General features: G+C 39.1%; 1 protein-coding gene across 5 annotated transcripts in view; it reads right to left on the bottom strand.

The window, feature by feature from the left end:
* Positions 1–19,641, bottom strand: part of CAST (calpastatin) — a 116,610-nt gene that overhangs the window by 50,254 nt on the left and 46,715 nt on the right. For all 5 annotated transcript variants that reach the window (XM_084627971.1, XM_084627973.1, XM_084627972.1 and 2 more), the window contains one exon: positions 2,210–2,269. In XM_084627971.1, coding sequence (XP_084484097.1) covers positions 2,210–2,269 — 60 coding nt within the window. The remainder of the gene's footprint in view (positions 1–2,209; positions 2,270–19,641) is intronic.

Here is a 19,641-nt window from a genome sequence, read left to right as displayed (position 1 = left end):
GGACAGGTCTTCTTATCTGTTTGTGTTTATCTAACAGTTTATACCCCTTCATAGTGTCCCCTCTTCAGGCTTATACTATTGGCAGCTGGGTTTCTACTGATCAAAGGTATAAAGATTCATGTTGGGTCCCCAAATGTGAATTCCAAGTAGGACCCGAGATTAAAACGGTCCCCCTTCCTAAGCTCTGCCCATCCCCCTAGCAGCACATGCACCACCCACCATGCTCACCTCATCCCTCCACAATACCCACACTGCTCTCTTTCTCCCCACTCCATTTCAATGAACCAACCAGCCACCTCCACACAAGGCCTTGAACTTCACACATCATGGTAACCCCATGAAGCACAAATCCTTATCCCTGCCACAGCTACAGTGGCTCCCACTTGCACAGGGAAAAGCTGATTATACTTTTTGGGGAAGGGGGACTGACATTCATTCTTGACGGCAAAAAGGGAGCAGGAATGGGTCTTTACTGATTGGGGGCAAGGGAAGAGGTAGAACGGAATCGAAATGGGAAATAGGTCTCTGAGGAGCAGAGGCAAGGGCACAGGGAACGAATGAGAAGTGGGTCACTGGGAATGGGGTCCGCACAAGAAGAGGAAATGACATTTGACACTCAAGGCGCCCTACTCCCTAGCAACTCTGTTTCCTTCCAAGGAAGTTCCTCTGGGTGCCCCAATTCCCCTTCAAGGAGGAAATATGAATTATACATGAGCTATTAAAGGGCAAGGTAAGGTAGTTCCACTTCTCCCTTTGTAAAGATAGGCCAGTAAATTCCTGCAGGACTCTATGCTCAAGAGTCCCCAAATGTTGCAGGGCAGGGATTTACACCCTGCTACTGTAGCTGTTTTTTCCTGCAGGCATGCTTATTCTGAGTCTATTAATAGAGAAGCGACTACTTTGTCTATTAATAGATGGCCAGATGGTTGCCATCATGTAGATAATGCCACACGGAAAGAGCATGTTAGGCGTGAATTTGCTCTTTGATGCAGGTTCATAATTAATCTATCATCATCAGGAAACATCTTAAATTAGTGACTGACAAACAACGAATCTCTAAATTTATGAGCAGCAATGATCATGCAGGATTCGACAATGGTTTAATAACTGTCCGGTTTATTGTCAGGAGTTTAGTAGCTAGGTCTTGTGGACTGTGTGTGGAGATTAAGATTTATAAATTAGATATTTTGGCATCCATTGTAGCTACGACTGTTAAAAGAGCTGACTGACAAACACCCTTGAGGAATTACAGCATAGCACTGTTTGAATTGGCAGAAGTGGTACAAAGGAAAAGAAGGAGAAAGTTGCTTTTTTACCAAGAAATATTTTGACATTCAAGTGGTTGGTGATTGTAAAGGTGCTACAGCTTTGAAAATTTTAACTTTTACTGTTTTTTGTAGAAGTTTGGTAAATGAGCTTCACTTGCTAAATCAGACTGCAGACTAAATTAGACTGTTGAAATGCATTCTCCTATAATGCTAACAAACATAAACAGGCTGACAGTGGACTTCAACCTCAAAGTGACATGATCAAACTTAGACCTACCAGTCTGGCATTAGGTTCACCATATGTATAACATTAGAAAAATCCATATCTTGTACTACTGCATTGTTCCCTACCTGATCTGGTTCAGAAAGCTGACACGGTATTGAAATGAGCAAGATCCCTATTCTGGAGTGCAGGATTTTTGTCAGTTTCAATATTTTTATCCTGAGCAAGAATGTACAGATAGGCAGAGAGGAGGGAAAACATCATATAATATTTTTTATATTACGATAGTGACCAAAAACTCCGAATCAGGATCAGGAAGGAAGGTAGCAGAGAGGAACGAGGGTATCATTATTGAGAACATGTGATTTCACACTGACTAACTAAGGCCCAAATTCTTCTTTGGGACTATTCACATGGAACTAGTCACATAAATAAAGTTACACCTGTAATTAAGGGTTTGCAGGATCAGGGCCTATGTGCCTAACTCAGAGGTTATGAATAAGCTAAAATGTTGTATTAGTATCAATTTAATCCACAGTTCTCAAAGTGTTTTGCATAAGAGGACAAGTGTCTTTATCCCTATTTTGCAGATGTGGAAACTAAGGTACAGAAAAGTGACTTCGTCAAGATCATATAATGAGTCAGTGACAGAGTCTGAAGTAAAATCCAGGTCTTCTGACTCACAAATCGCAAAGATTCATTCCTTAGGACTTCATACCTTTGTTTCAGTGGGCTTCATATCCGATGCTTTTGTTGCAACAGTAGAAGGGGGCTGTGTCTGGAAAAAAAAAATCAAAACATTACTTCAAAACGATTTCACCTTCACTTAAAATGTTAAGACAATTATTAATACAGATGTTTGTATCATGCAAGTATATAGGTTTGTTAGAATTCAAGTTACAATTCAGGTTGAGGATTGGAGATTAGGCCGATCACTTTTATTCTGATTCTCTGCCACACTGGAAAACATACTCCTACTCTGCTTCTCTGTGAGTAGGTAGCGTTCCAAAGGTATACTGTAGAAACAGCCTCTTCTCTTAAGTATGCTGAAAGCAGATTTCTAATTGAATATTGGAATATATAAGATGCCTGCTCTCCAATACTGAAACATCTATGGATATTTAAATGTATATACTAAGAACAGGATTCTTACATATTTTAATGTGCTTGCTCAAAGACATTCATCCTCTTGGATTTATTAGGTTGCCAAAAATAACATTTAATATATACTCTAAGCTTCATACATTTTTAAGGCCAGAAGGGATCATTATGATTTTCTAGCCTAACCTCCAATGTAACACATGCCACAGAATTTCATGAACTGGTTCCTAAATCAAGCCCATATCTTGTAGTTGAGCTACAGCATATTTTGCATATTTTTTTCAGAAAGATATCCAGTCTTGATTTGAAGACTTCAAGTCATGTAGAAGGCACCAATCCCTTCATAAGTTGTTCCAATGGTTAAATCAACCTCATTGTTTAAAAACTGTGCCTTATTTTTAGCCTGAATTTATCTACCTTCAGCTTCTGTAAATGGAATTAGTATTTCAGTAATTGTCTCAAAAATGTTGCATATGGAGGTAATACCACCTCCCTATTCCTATTTAATATTCCTCTGTTTATACAAACAACAATTACATTCGCCATCTTAGCCACAGCATTGTCCTAGGAGCTCATGTTCAGTTGGTTATCCACCAAGACTCTAAACTTTATCGTGAACTGCTTTACAGAGTACAGTCCCCAACTGGGGAATGTGATCTAAACTCTTTGTTCCTAAATGTAGGACCTTGCACTTCACCATATAGTTCACATAAACACAGTGGCAATGTCACTTTCCTCATTTACCTCTTTTCTCCTAAGAGGCTTTCAAAAAAGGAAGAAAAAATTTAAGGTTAGTCAATGCGTCCCATTAAGCACTTCCAAAATCTCCCAGAGCCCAAATTTTCCATCACAGAAAAAGACAGGACAAAACTAAAGGAATTTGAAAGGACATACACAATTTTAAAAATTGCTTTTAAAAAAAGAGCGACCAAAAGTTTCAGTTCAGATCCCTCCTGCCAATTTGGGTGTGTCACTGGGTGATTGACCTCTTTAAGCCACACCCAAGCTGTGATTAATTCCCTGCTTCCTAGCTTGAGGTGGCAGGACTAAGGAGGGTCAGGTGATAGTTTAATGGACACCTGGACCTTATATAAAATGGCTGAGAGATATCAGTCTGGGAGCGGAACTGCAAGCAGGAGGCCAGGTACTCCAGGTGAACTAGCCTGGGAGCTCAGTGCTGTATACTAAAGCAGGGAAAGATACACGGAACAGAACCCCAGCAGCGGCAGAGAATGGTACTCCAGGGAAACCGGCTTGGGAGGCCGTGTACTCTATCCCAGAGCTAGAAAGACTAATCAAAGGTAGCCCAAAGGGTGGCCTGAAGAGAAATCCCTGAAAGGCTGAAGAACCTTCCTCTTTTGGGGGATTTTTACTTTGACTTTTGCTATCCTGAAAGGAGTTATGTTTGTGGGTCAGCTGGAGGGCTAAATCACATCTCCAGCACAAACTAGTGTATGAAGAGATAAGGAGACAGGAAAGGAAACTGAGGGCTGGTAGTGCCCCACTCAACCAGCAGAGTGCACTATGTGGCAGCCATGCCCTATCACACTGGATTTAGTCATATTTTTCTATTTTTAAAAGACATTTTTATCTCCCTGGTCTGCTGTATAAAAGACCCACACTGAAAGAGGAAAAACTGTACAAGATAAACAGTGAAACTGTTTAAAACACAAAGTGTCATCACAGTGCACAAAGTAAACAAACTGAATAAGTATAGGATTCTTAGATATTACGTGTAAACTTTGCAGGTAAATACATTTCCAGCAGAAATAAAACAAATGAATAGTGTCACTTTAATTAAGGCAATAATGTCACTTTAATTAAGGCAATACTTTCTCCAAAGGTACTTGGGATACAACATATAACTGACCCTCTAACTACAGAAGTGTTCTGCATACTGTATGTAAACAAGTCCATTTTTCTCTCCAGAGTGGATGCAATACAAAAATGAAAAAGTAAAAGCACATTCTGAAAACAAAATGCACCATAATCTATAAAGACGTCTACATGAAGGGTTGAAACAAATATTCTTTTTGACAACCTCTTTTATCTACCTCAGGTAACAGATAAACTCCAGTGGATGAGGTCTCTATATCTTGTTCTACAACACAATACCCTTAGGCAGAAACAGATTACACATATAAAGTCACCTAAATTCTTGCTACATGACTAACAAGTATCTGTGCCACCCCTTCTCAGAGTAGTCGCCCTCACTGTGATGTAGTAAAGACTCATGCTAACACAGATGAGCACACCACCCCCAAACACATAATGCTACATACATATCATCATCACACTTCTTCTGAGTCACCTTTTTCTCACTTACAATACACTGACAGAGTAGCTGAAATACAGTATATGCAATAAGCACTATGTGTGCACACAACATTGTAATTTGTGTTAACAGCAGACAATGTATTCATCAAGTGCTTTTACCGAAGGCAGTCTATTTAATGTGACTATGCCAAACAACAGTTATTGTCTCCATCTCTTGTCAAAACACCTCATAGAACAGTTTCACTTAGTGTTGTGAATGTCTGTTATTAAATAATGACAGATGAAGGGGTTAATTCTTCAAGGAGAAAAGTCTGAGAAAGGATTGGCTTTGGTCTTGGTGGGTCAACAATTATGTGGAACCACTAGCTATCCACTCCCTTGGTGGCCTTAAGAACAGGTTGTTCCCCTGGTGCAGCTGACTTGCTCTACGGGACAGCAGGGAGGGGGTAGGACAGTGCTATCACTGTCTTCCTACTCCTTCTGGGCCATAGTGTACCCTGAGATGCACTGAAGGAGAGTCCCACCTGTGGTCCCCAGAGTTCAAGGACTTCAGCTGCCTCAGGCACTTTCCTTGAATGGGTATTACAAGGCAGTGGAGGGAGATTTTTTGTCCTCCCAATCCTTGTATCACACAAGGACCTGGCACAATCTGGCCCCCTTATCAGTGAGCAAAAAAAAAGCATGTTAATAAATAAATATGTAGAAGTGTCATGCTTGTTTGGTATCTGCTAGACCACCTACAAAACAAGTTGGCTGTTTAATGTGAGGCAATTTTGGATGGTTTCATTTTACTGTTCTTGATGGTGGTGTGTATGTCCATGTCTACTACCCAACACCATGTTGCTATAAAAAAAACTGTATTCTCCATTTACCACAGTATAAACGTACAGAACAGATCAAGTTTTGTCCTCTGATGCGACACAGGAATGCATGTCAGGATTGGAGATAAACATTAAAATGTTGCCTAGTAACTAGTACAATAGCTGACTGATTCATGGCTTAAATAGAACTTGGAGAGGCTTTAACATGTTTGGAGGCACACCCAGTTATAGTATGAGAATAATGAGCTCTTGTTGTCCTGTATCAAACATTAAAAAATATTACATAGTCAAACATATATGGTCAACACAAAACTGAGATTGTATTTGCTTCAGAACAATATTGTTATTTCAGTATTACCACAACTAAAAGATAAATGTTCAGAAGCAGGCAAAACAAACTGTGCTCCAAGGGCTTATTATAGAGTGTAGTTTGCCTTCACGTACATCCAGGCAATCCCACTGATTTTAGGGATTTCAGTTATGGTTGTATTATGAGGGCAAAATTGGCCTGGTAGTACTTCTGGTAAAGATGTTGCTACTTCTTCCTACCTGGGGCTCTGTCATAGGCTCACTGTGTGGCCTCAGGCATGTTATTTAACCTCATCTGTCTGTAATATGGGGACAACAAACCCACTTCCAAGGCTATTGTGAAGGTTAATTGGTTGATCAGTTAGTTAATATCTGAATTATGTTTTGAAGGTACAAAATGCTATGAGCTAAATTTTTCATTCCACCTGAATGGATGGAGGAGATGAAAACCTGGGTGATCACCCCAGCCAGCTCCATCTCGCCTTCCCTGGACTCGAGGAAACCTTTCAGTGGGTGAGAAGGGCCAAGAATCGGACCCAGAGACAGCTGCCCCACACAGCATTATCCCCTCCATAATCCTATGGGGATTCCACAAAAAAGTTAATGCTTACTTAACACTATGCGCTTTTATACACACACACACACAATTCCAACTGACTTCAGTTATGTCAATGGGGAGCTGCACATACGTAACCACGACACAAATTTGGCCCCAAATTTGTTCAAAAGCTGTAAAAAATGTGGCACACTGGCAATGTAGATATGCAGGGGCTGAAATCTGAATGAAGTGCCATGAACCTGGAGCACTCGCTCATCGGGTTCTCTTAATTGCTAGTGTGGTTCCCTCCCCAAAATCAGCCACAAAGCAGATGTAGCCCTATGTAATCATATGGATTACAAATATAACAAATTTTGATTTATTAGTCTTGGAAACAATTCAGGATTAATCCAGTCTCACACTGTCACTGCGGTTCTTGTATATTAACAACTAACATGTCATTCCAATACATTTTAAAAACAGTGTAGGAAAATTATGCCTCTCTTAAAACTAAGACAAATTAGTTAATGAGTGAATACATACAAGTTCAGAGAACACTAGGCAAGTGATCTTGCCACTGTGTACACAGCATTGGTAAGACCACTACCAGAATACAGTGTCCAGCTCTGGTATGCACACTTCAAGAAGGATGTGGAAATAGCAGAGAGAGTTAAAAGGAGGACCACAATAATAATCCACAGGCTAGAAAAGAAGTCTTTTGATGTGAGGTTTTAAGGAGCTCAACTTATTCAGTTAAACATTGAGAAGTTGGAGGTGTTTTGATCACTGTGTATAGGTACTTACAGACGGATATCTGAATGTGTGTTTTGGTAGGGATGGTTGGGGAGAGGGGTAGGATGGGGCAGTGTCCAGCCTTGCTGACAAAGTTATAACAAGATCCAATAACTAAAAGCTGAACTTAGATAAATTCAACCTTCAAATAAGATGCAATTTCCTAGCAGTGAGGATAATTAAACATTGGGACAGCTTAAGTGGGGAGGTGGTGGACTAGCCATTGCTTGGAGTCTTTAAAATGAGATTAGATCTCTTTCTAAAAGATATGCTTCAATCCATCTTCAGGGAGAAAGTCTGTGGCTTGTGTGTGGTGGGGGTTGGGCTGGATAGTTGTGATGGTTCCTTCCGGCTTTAGAATCCATGAATCTGAATCCCCAGTTCATTCCCTTCCTTCATGAGCCATGGGGAGACCACGATAGACTGTACTGCCCTCAACATACTTCTAAAACCTGCAGCTCTTCATTAAAACAGTGACTATAAATCTTATTTCATGCTTCAGGTCTTCAGCCAATCACCCGCAGGGGTCAGGAAGAATTCTTCCCCCTGCAGTGCACAATGGGCGGGATATATTCTGTGGGGGTGAGTGGCTGTTTTCTTCTTCACCTTTCTCTGAAGCACCAGATGTTGGTCACAGCTGGAGACAGGACACTGGATAGGGTGGACCAGTGTTCTGAGTTGGTCCAGAGAATCCTCTTTCTAGATATATGGCTGGTGTGTCTCTCTTATATGTCCAGCGTCCTGCTCACCAAACTAGGGATCTGGAAGGAATTTTCCTCCAGGTTAGACTGACAGGGAACTTGGGTTTGTTTGGGGTTGTTTTTTTTAAAACATTTCTCTGGAGCATTGGGTGTAGCTTATAGGTTGGGATCATGTGAACATATCTTCCATCCCTGTAACAAACTCCTAAGAATTGAAATACTTTAGTCTAACTAAAATCATTTGGCTTAAGATAGGGGTATCTGGGTGAAATGTGATATACAGGAGGTCATACTAGATGCTCTAATAGTCCCTTCTGGCCTTAAACTGTACGAAACTAAGTTTTCTGAAGTACATGCCCATCTATTTCACAATTAAATTACTGAACTATGGGGAAGTCTGTACATGGTTAAATACTCAAAAACAGAAAGTGATAGCATAGAAGATTCAGAAATTTCAGACTAAGTACCTGAAGATTATGTAAATGAAAAAAAAAAAGTAACTATAATATACTTCTGGCTTAAAGACTGCTTACCATTGTGGGGGGTGGGGGCGGTTTCAGTCAGGTACTATGTCGGAATCATCAACATGATTTTTTTTCCTAACAGTTCCATTTGAATTAAAGTTACAGTCAAGCGTGTATCACTAAAAGAACCAACCAAACAAAACAAAAACAAAAAAGCCTGCAAGAGCATAAGGCCAGCATCTATTATCTCTGTTTGACTTTACAAACCTTGTATGTTAAAAACAAATCTTTTTATTTGTCCTGCTGATTACTGGGGAGATAATCCTAGAAAACTGTAAAAATCACTGGAGGCAAAAGTTAGTCTCTTTATTACTAACTGCTGGTTTTCTGCAGAAACCTTAGTGGACTTCTGCTAAAATCATACCATGAAACGAATTCTGGCCCCAATTTAGCAAAGCACTTAAGTATGTGCTTATGTCCCATTAAAATCAATGGGACTTAAGCATGTGTTTAAAGTTAAGCAAGTACTTAAATTGCTTTGTGGAACAGGCTAAGTTTGCTAAATCATGACCTTTCTGGGAAAATTCCTTAATAGAAATTAGATTTTGAATCTTCATATAAAAATGTATCCTAGACATATTTCCTGTGTTTATAATTCTACATAAACATTCATTATTAGCTCAACTAATAAACAGAAGACCTCCTTGTGAGAAAATCATCAATGTACCCATATAATTATTCATAAAGAATTCCTTAAACCTTCCACAACTTGGAAGAGTTCACAAGAAAAATATTTTTTAAATAAACTGAATCCCCTGCAGGCACTAAGAAAATCAGAAACTTGTTTGTTTTTTTGAGACCAGAGCTTACAATCAAGAATGTGAAGAATGAACTAAATATGGTGATGGTTTATTGCAGGAGTGGATGGGTGAGATTCTGTGGCCCGCATTGTGCAAGAGGTCAGACTAAATGATCATAATGGTCCCTTTTGACCTTAATATCTATGAATCTATGAATATGGTAGTTATAGTTCAATCTGCAGTGGGCTGTGGTTTATTATAGTAAACAACTCCAATATGTAATTCAACTAAGTCCAGAATTGAAGTTGCATTGAGACTACAGTATTCTCTTGTAACAAGAGAGGATGAAAAATCCAAAGGAGTAGTATGCACTAAGAACACCAGGTGGAGCCCAACAGGAGGATAAAACCGAAAGGACAAAAATGTCTAATCAGCAAATTCCACTCCTAGTTGTGAGCACTAGTTAGGAGTAGATATTCCATCTGGCTAACTAACCCATACTATACTACATGTATTACATGCATGATATTATAAACAAATGCAAATACGGTGTTGTGCACATATTAGGTTCATGCTCTTACTCTGTTCTGAGCATCAAAAATTCAAATATTGAGGTTATCTGTAGTGAATCATGCCAAGCAGATAAAGACCACTATGGTTACTAGTCCTGCATGATCAAGAATCTGTGCAGGACTGAGCTTGAAGAAGAATCTGTGGGCATTGCCACGACAAGGCCAAGATTAAAAACTTCCCTTTCCTGCAATATTCACATCACAAAGAACGGTTTTTGCAATAGGTATCCTTTCAATATGGTAATGTTTCGCTAAGTGAGATCTAGCATATTCTTTTTCTTATTCTAGCCTTTTTATTGGCGAATAAAAACAGATAAGGCCTAATTCTGACATGCTCTCTCATATACTGTACACACACACACACACATACACACAGAACTTCCACTGAGTCTAGATCTCTCATGTAATTCAAAGAGTTTTTGGCCAACACAGTAAATTAAGTCTGATTTTGTGGGTGCACAGATTTAGGTCTGAGCCCGAGAACAAACTTTAAGGCCCATCCTGCAAAGATTTACACTTGTGTTCATCTTTACACACTATGAATAACCCCACTGAAGTTAATGGAACTACGGTGCATAAAGTAAAGCACACACAGTAATCTTTCCAGCACTGGAGTCTAAGGTTGTACTTGTTAATAAATGTTACTATTTCCTGTCAATGCAAATCTAGGTTATTCTTTTAGAAAAGTGGTTAAACAAGAATTTAAAATGATCTGAATTACAGTATTTCACATGTAAATACTGCTAAATAAACAAATAATAATTTAGACATATAATAAGGTGAGATCTGTAAGAACAGCTGCATTATGAAAGCTTTTACTCTGAAATGACAACATTAAATTATTTGGTCTCTGTTCCACAAATGGGAACTCTGAATTGAAAAGTGTTTTGCATCAGGCACTGGAGTTTGAACAAATATGAACATTAAAACAGATGTTTGTAAAGAATTAGCTTTTTTTTAGGATATTACATCTTTACAATAGTTTGAACTCTTCTTTTTGTATGTTGTTCTTATTTTTTAGCATGTAAAGTATTTTGGATGAGTTGTATATTTATGCAGTAGGTTATAATAACCAGTATATTCCTTCTTTTATAAAAGCTTTTCTGTAAGACATACTGCTTTTTCCCCAAAAACACATTATTTTATTCAAAAACCACCTTAAAAATAACAGATGGAAAAACCTGCTTCTAAAAATATTCAATTCTAAGGAAAACTGAAATCAAAGTACATTTCATCAGGTATTTTAAATAAGTTTGTGTGTCTGTCAGAAATCACAAATGGATACCAGTAGCAAAAGTAAAAACAGGATATATTTGCATAATACTTTCTAAGTGGGTTTCAAAATACAAGAATGAATCTAGAACTATAGAGAAAGAGGAATGATCTTTGTGCAGTAACTGAGCAGACAGAGTGCATTTGGGGGGGGGAGGGATAGCTCAGTGGTTTGAGCATTGGCCTGCTAAACCCAGGGTTGTGAGTTCAATCCTTGAGGGGGCCATTTAGGGATCCGGGGCAAAAATTGGGGATTGGTCCTGCTTTGAGCAGGGGGTTGAGCTAGATGACCTCCTGAGGTCCCTTCCAACCCTGATATTCTATAATTCTATAATGAGTAAGAGCTATATTACGGAAAAACAGACCATGAAATACACTTCAGTAGAAGAGCCACAGGAATAAGCTGGCTATTCAAGAAGGTCCCAATTTTTCAATCATATGATATGGACCTATAAAAGCAACAGTGATTCAAGTCAGGCAGCTGTAGGGGATGACAAAAGAGACAGAGAAATACTAACTGATGTCTATGGGCAGTGTGAATGCGACAACTAACTGACATCAGTCTACATTCCAAGATACTAAAAATTATAAAGGAAGTAAACAAGGCAAGTAAACATTTCTACGTGAACAAGAGATTGATAAAGATATTTAAGGGTGTAAAATAGGTATGTCATTATCTGTTGATAAAGAGTACTAGGAATTTCTTGAGTAACTTGAGTACCTCACTTAGTATTATTTGATTTTAAATGATTTAACGATGTTAAGGCTGCTCGAGATAAAACATAATTTATTTGGAAGCAGTAGTTTGAGATTGATTTTTTTTCTCCTTTCTGACCTCTGTCCAGGATCAAGGCTTGGAAAAGATCACTGGTCCATAAAGCATTTTTAAGGTACTGCTAAAGTTCTTCCAACCCTGTTATGCGATAACATATCAGACCATAGCAATCAGAATTATATCATTTCTCTCTCTTGATTTCTTACATTTGGACTATAATTTTAATAAAATATTACATTTCATTATTTTAGCAGCCAATAGAAGTTCTGCAATAGTTAAAGATTAACACTGTATCACATGAAAGCAGAGACGCTCAGCATTAAGATGGTACAAAACAATAATTTTTATTCATCTGTGGTTTGTGAGGTATCACTTGATAAAACGTGACTGATTTCAAGTGGGGAAAAACAAGCAAGCTGATTAATAGAATGATGGGATTTTAAACATCTCTCTCATGTCCTACCAAGGCTAGGTTTTGTGCCACTGGTGAAGTAGTGTTCCTGACATTTCATTTGAAGATTTTAGATCTTAAAACGGTCACAAAGGTTGCATTTATTTTGTTTTATTTTAAAATCCTGATTTTGAACCAATTACATAAAGCCCCAGAGCTTAAATCAGTATAATTTACCTCCTTTAAAATTCTGACCATTTGGATTTTGAAACAAGGTTTTTTGGTATGTTTATAGTAAACAATATTCAGTCAAATATAGAGATAATATGGAATGAGGTACAATTTCAACATAAAATAGGTAGGTATAAGGTAGAGTAACCAGGCATAATTTAGAAACCAAGGCTTCAAATGCAGTTTTATATTAAAATAGAGGAAACCTATTTTAACATCTTTTTACTTACTCCTTTTTGTATTTTGGATTACTCCTTTATGCTCCCTTGGATTCAGGGGACAAAATTCAAAAGATAATGTATAAATGCACCGTGTGCCTAACCTGGTATACATTTGTATCCCCAGGATGTTGGAAGGAAGTTACACCAACTAACCTGTGAATTTAGCTTATTGCACTTAAATGACTTTCTAATCTTTTTGCTAAACAATCACAGGAGATACAAGGTACATAAATATGAAAAGCCTTACTGATCTGTATTAGTGTGATCTTCCTTAGAGCAACCACATTTCCACAGCTAGGGTTACCAGGCGTCCGGTTTGCGACTGGAATACCCAGTCGAAGAGGGACTCTGGACTCTCTGGTCAGCACCACTGACCAGGCTGTTAGAAGTCTGTCGGCAGTGCAGCGGGGCTAAGGCAGGCTCCCTGCCTGCCCTGGCTTCGCGCAGCTCCTGGAAGCGGCCGGCATGTCCTGCGGCCCCTGGGTGCAGGGGCGATCAGAGAAGCTCTGTGAGCTGCTCCCGCCCCGAGCACCGGCTCTGCAGCTCCCTTTGGCCAGAAACCACAGCCAATAGGAGCTGCGGGGGTGGCGCCTGTGGGTGTGGGCAACGCACATCACGCTGAGCCACCTGGCCACCCCTGCACTAGGAGTTGGACATGCCAGCCACTTCTGGGAGCTGCGCAGAGCTAGGGCAGACAGGGAACCTGCCTTAGCCCTGCTGCACCACCAACTGGGAGCCATCTGAGATAAGCACTGCCCAGCTGGAGCCTGCACCCTGAACCCCCTGGCCCAGGTCAGAGACTCCTCCTGCACCCTAACTCCCTCCTTGAGCCCGCACACCAATCCCCTGCCCCAGCCCTGAGTCTACACTCCAATCCCCTGCCTCAGTGCTGAGCCACTTCCCACACCGCAAACCCCTCATCCCCAGCCCCACCCCAGAGCCCACACCCAACCCCTCTGCCCGCACTCTGAACCTCTCATTTCTGGCTCTACCCTGGAGCCCACACCCCCAGCCGGAGCCCTCAACCCCTCCCGCACCCTAACCCCCTGACCTAGTCCAGTGAAAGTGAGGGAGGGTGGGGGAAAGCAAGCCACAGAGGGACGGGGGATGGAGTGAGTGAGGGGGCGGTATCTCGGGAAGGGGTGGGGCAGGGATGTTCAGTTTTGTGCAATCAGAAAGTTGGCACCCTATCCACAGTCCTGGTTTAAATTAAAAACAGAGGAAAGGGTTTTTTTGTTTGTTTGTTTCTTTGAAATATGTTCAACTCAGACCTAAACCAAAACATCAGTCGTATAGAAAGATTTAGTACCGCTCACCCTACACCTCTTCTGTATGAAGACAGCTCCTGCTTAAAACTGCATTGTGATTACTGAAAGTACTCTGGAAGTGGTCTGGAAAGCAAGCCAGCATGTGCCTGATGTGAACTTCATCCTCTACTCTCAGTTTATGAATACATGCCTGTAAACCACTTCATTTCCACTAAGTGCTTGAAGTAGAGTTAAAAATAAAATTGCATCATAGATCCAATTCTCCAAGAGACCATTTTTCAGTACCAAATTCCATTTGCATTGTTTAATTGCAAAAGGTTTCTTTTGTCCTGTTGAAAGTTTACAACATATTTCATTTTCAAATTTAATTCTTTGTGCATTTCATTCAAATTATTACTTAGATTTCCTTTTTTCTTGTCATTTTCATGAACAGTGATGTAAAAAAGTCTCAAGTTGTGTGTGGCCACAAAGCATGCTGATCAATGTGTTACTTCTTAGGCTCAATCCACAGGAAGTACTCAGAGTCAAAGCACATTTTAAAAGTGTTGAGTCATCCCTCTATAATTCCCTTGACTTCAATGGAGTTATCACATAGATCATTTCTTTTTATGCTCTCCCCTAAGAGCCTAAGTCTGAACATCTTCAGGATACAATGCAAGACATTTATTTGGACAAGCTATTGGGTAACAGTTCTGTTATGTCTTGCTTTGTGTTTTATTCTTTGTAATAATTGTAATAGCTACGCTAGCTGCCACAGCAAAAACAGCTGTAGAAATCTGTAACAATAATAATAGTTACGGAATACCTGCAAATAACCCTCAATATCAAAGCAACTCTAAACATACACAGTCATATTTTCAACTTTTTTTCAACTGAAGTCCAGCTTCAATTAACATCTTACACCTGCAAGTATTGGAAATATCTGGTTTATCTACAGTAAAGCAATTCTAATTCATGCAATAGCAAAAAAGTCAGAGATTACCCTGGAACATCACTGTGTGCTGCTTAAGAAGCAGGATGAATAAAAATCAATGATCTTCTTTAAAAAAATTAAAAAATCGGATTTTTTTAATTTAAATCGGATTTTTGAGGGAAAAAACTATCTAAAGATAGTTTTAATTAAGATACATTATAGCTCAAGATATCTTATCATGGAATAGGGATTATAAATTCTAATTCTATAATATGAGACAATATATTCATGTAATGTTTAAGAAAAGTTTTGTAAATGAGTTCCAATAGTTCTGGGATTAGGGACCCAATCTTATGAGGTTCCAGGGGCCTCTGTATAGATTATTTAGGTTAATCTTTCTATCTACCCAATGGGACTCAGTGCTCAGTCTAGAAGATACCATCAGAGATGCCTAGTTTTGCAGTTCTCAAACTGTGGATTTACGTCTCCAGAGGTAACACGCTTGTTAACAGCAAAAATGTTTTTAAATAATATATAGAGGTGAAAAATAAACAGACCTCAACCCTACTGTCCCTCCGCAAATTTGTGTACAGACTCAACCCCCTACCTCTCTCTAAAAGTGCAAAGTTTCAAAAAGTTCAACGAATAAAAAATTGTTGGGGGTGGAATAGATCTGGACAAGGAGAAGAAGTCTGGAGATAAATGTGAGAAGCACGAGACATATGCTTGTTTTGTTAAAATGTTATATGTTTGCTGTTGAAGAAAAAAATCCAGAATACTTAATGTTGTTTTTTCAGTTAAGTAAAAAATGTCGGTCTGGTGATGTTCTCCTCCTAATACAGCATGGCAAATATTAATGATTAACCTGTTGAATTGGAGATAGTTCACCTCCCAATGACTTCATAAATATCTGCTTCAATTAACTTTGGTAAATGAAATAACTAAACAATCATTCATTTTCTGATGTAGCTGTAAAACTAATCTGAAAAGTTTTCAAAACAAATCACTGTTTAAAAATGTATAGTGTGTACTTTCTAAAAATGAAACCTACATCTATCTCCGAGTTGCGAAGAATACGTATTAAGATTATAACAACCAACAAGAATGCACTTTTATGTAGAAAACCATGATTAAATCAAGTCTTCCTGACTGATGATTTAAATCAAATCCACCCTGATAAGAAGTAGCTAAATAGTTACTTTATTTATAAAAAATATTACAGAAATGATAGTTAACAACATCAAAATATTTCAAAGTGCTTTCTGCATCAATGAATTGCAAACGGGAAAAAGAATTTACTTTCAGGAAATAAGTGTGGGTGGCCATCATGCATCATCTTAAAATGCCACAATCAGTTGGGTTTGTGTCACTTAATCTGGAACACTGCTAAGGATTAGTACAAAAAGTCTGTAACATTTCTCAAGGAGACATGGAACAAAAATACTGTATTACAGAAAGATTTGGGCAGTCTGTAAAAGCCACAAGAAAGCCCAACAGAATAAAACTGCACACATAACTAGACACCTTAAGATTTAGGTTCTAAGAGAAGTAATTTCCAACATTTCTAGCAAATCTGGCAAAATTCAGAACGGTCAGTTGGTGTTCACAAGAATCAGCAGAGATACTCTGACTCAAAGTGGGGCAGGAGGATGTTACCACTGAGGTAACAGGAACTGCTCATGTGCTATGTGACAAAGACATCTGCTACCAAAGAAGAAAAATCAGCAAGGCTTCAGAAGCCATGGTTATCTGCACAGAATTTAAAGAGAAAAATAGCCAACAAAATAAAGCGAGAAAAGGAAGCTACTTTTGCCACTTCTACAGTAACTGTATTAGCAACAACTGTGATTAGACATGGTATCATTAGCACAGTCCTAACATCATTCATTATTATTAGAAGTGCTTCTTTGGAGTCGTGCTTTAAAACTTTACAAATGATGTCCTGGAACACAGGAATTGCCATACCTGATCAGACCAACTGTTTATCTAATTCAGTAACTAGTCTCAGCAGCGGCCAGCACTAGAAGCTTCTGAGGAATGGGTACAAAACCCAGCAGTAGACAAGAGTTCTGTTTTTTGATGCTTTTGTCAGTTCAAAATTAAGTCTTACATTTAATGTTTTATTTAAATTATGCTATAAAATATTTAATGTGTGCATTAACACTGTACATATGTACACAAGTACATTATTTGTCTCATGTAAACACATAAGTCAAATATAATCACTACTACTGACCGACTAAGAATTATGCACATTATATTGTTATCCTGTTTGTCTCAACCCAACCTACCCTGCTTGTTCTCTCATCCATCTATTACATCTTGTATTGTAGATTGTAAGCTCTTTGGGGCAGAGAAACTGTATTTTTTATGCTTGTACATCACCTAACACAATGGAATCGAACCTGGTTGTGGACTTTAATATTTATATTGCAAAAGTACCTAAAGAAGGAGAAGAAATAATGACTAGCACTTCCAAAAAAACTGACTATGAATTACTGTTAGCAAGAGACATTTTTAAAATCACAGAATAGCTCATATGTTTCTATGTATGTTTTTATAAGATGACGGGGTCAAGAATATCAGTTCAAAGCATTTCCAATAGAAAATTATTAAAAAATAATCACCTTCGTTCTAATGATACACAGCCAATTTATATAGCACTCCACATGCTCAACACACTTTAATATGATCCAACATGTTTATAAAGAAGTTCTGTATTAAAATCACAAATGAGTTTAATTCCCCATAGTTTAAATTCCAGGGTATTACTAATTAAGAGATCTCTTGGTTTTTGGTCTCTTAGTTTTACTGTTTCTCTCCCTCTCTGTGTGAAACTTACAAGCTGCTAATTGTGTTAGTACATCCTAAGGCAGAGTCTGTTCTCAAAGCAATACTCTGTAACAACAGAAACAGCACGCAGAGACTTCCCACCCTTTTGTTGTATTTATCTCGCTTTGTTAACAATTGTGGTTAAAATAGAGATAGAGGATGTATGTGGATGGATGCTTGGTGTGGACAATAACTGAATGATCAGGGAGATACCAGCCTAAGAATCCAGTGTCCATCGGCCGAAGAAGGCGTCAAGTAGAAACAACCAGAGGACCCCCAGAGGACCCTCAGAGGGCAGACTGGAATCCACCCAACAGCCTCAAGGATGGGAGAACCGAAGAACAACATAGAGCCGTCAGGAATGTGCCATCTACTGATTGATTCAGCAACAGCATGATGAAGCAATTCCCATAGACTGAGAACTTTGGGGTCTGATTCTGCAAACCAACTTCCAGGAGCATCAGATGAGCATCTGACAAGGCCCTGCTCCTTCCTCGTGACAGGCCACCTGGCCAGTGGCTTGGCACGAGCAACTCTAAGGCTGGTAACTATGATAACAACCTTGCAGAACCTGTGTGTGTGTGTATGAATGAATGTGTGAATAAATATGAAATTGAATGGAATGTTATAGCTATAACTAACTGCTTACTACGATTCTTTCTGTATTCACAATAAATGTGGCATTTTGCCTTTTCCCCTTTAATAAGATCCTGCTGGTTTTTATTTTATTGGTATAACAAACATTCATTACATTAATCCTCACAACACTCTGCAAAGTCTGTTATTATCCTCAAATAAAGTCACACAGCAAGTCAGTAGCAGAGCTCAGGATCTCCTGACTGCCAAACCCATGTTCATTCCTCCAGAGCACACAATCTACCAGTCTACACCACCTTTGGAATCCAATACAACACTGACATTTAAGATCTGTATATTCTTAGGACCCTATCATGCCTGATACAGCCTTCTTCCTACCAGGGATTTGAAATTGCAGGGTTTCCACTAGCCGTATTTTTAAGGCATTCATCCACCAGGGGAGGGAGGGAGAAACATGCAGTATCCCCTGCAGAAGCAGCAGGGAGTTGCCTCAAACTCAGATCTTCAGGGATTTGCAGAGGCACAGGATTATGTGTACATTTACATCACATTTACTCTTTGCTCCTCCTAGCAATACATGTCCCGCAAAAACATCACTGTCAGAGGCCCCCTTGTGGCCACTTTCCTCCAGCTCAGGAATAGTTTCTGAGCACAGGTAGGGTATCATGGACAGGGTCAGATTCAACACTAATTTACATGAAAAAAATCCCATGCTTTTTGAGAAAGGTGAAGTAAGGACACTGTGGATCATTTATTCCCCCAAACTCCATCCCTTTTTCTATCTTCCCAGCAACAAAGCCCACCTGAAAGAGGTGGTATACATTAAGATGATGCCATGGAATTAGCACTCTTGCTTTCTGTGTCCCCCTCTCCACTCTGGGACCTTGTCCCCGATATCATTTTTTCAAAAATAGCGAATTTGTTTATGAAGAAAATTTTCAAAGTAAAATTGGCCAAATACTTGGAGTTCATTTCAACTGACCTTTAGAGTTCTGCAATAGCTTCTCCACAATGAAGATCTAGTTATGGAGAAATCTCACGGCGAGATGGTTCATCCTTAAGGCCATCTGCACTGGGGCTAGAGATAAAGGATTTCTAACTCCAGGTCATATCTAACATGGAGAATGATGCTTCTTCACAGCTAAGTGTTTGTGACTAAATGGTGATTGTGACATTGCACTCTATATGATTTTATAAAAATATGCTAATGTGTGTGAATATAATGTAACTGGAATATGCTTCATGCAAAAGGTTTCTTGTAAGGAATCATTAAAA

This window comes from Lepidochelys olivacea, assembly GCF_965140295.1.
Source record: "Lepidochelys olivacea isolate rLepOli2 genome assembly, chromosome: 5".
In the NCBI taxonomy this organism is placed as follows: Eukaryota; Metazoa; Chordata; order Testudines; family Cheloniidae; genus Lepidochelys; species Lepidochelys olivacea.
The sequence above is the reverse complement of the archived record's forward strand: the minus strand, read 5'-3'. Positions and strand labels throughout refer to the sequence as shown.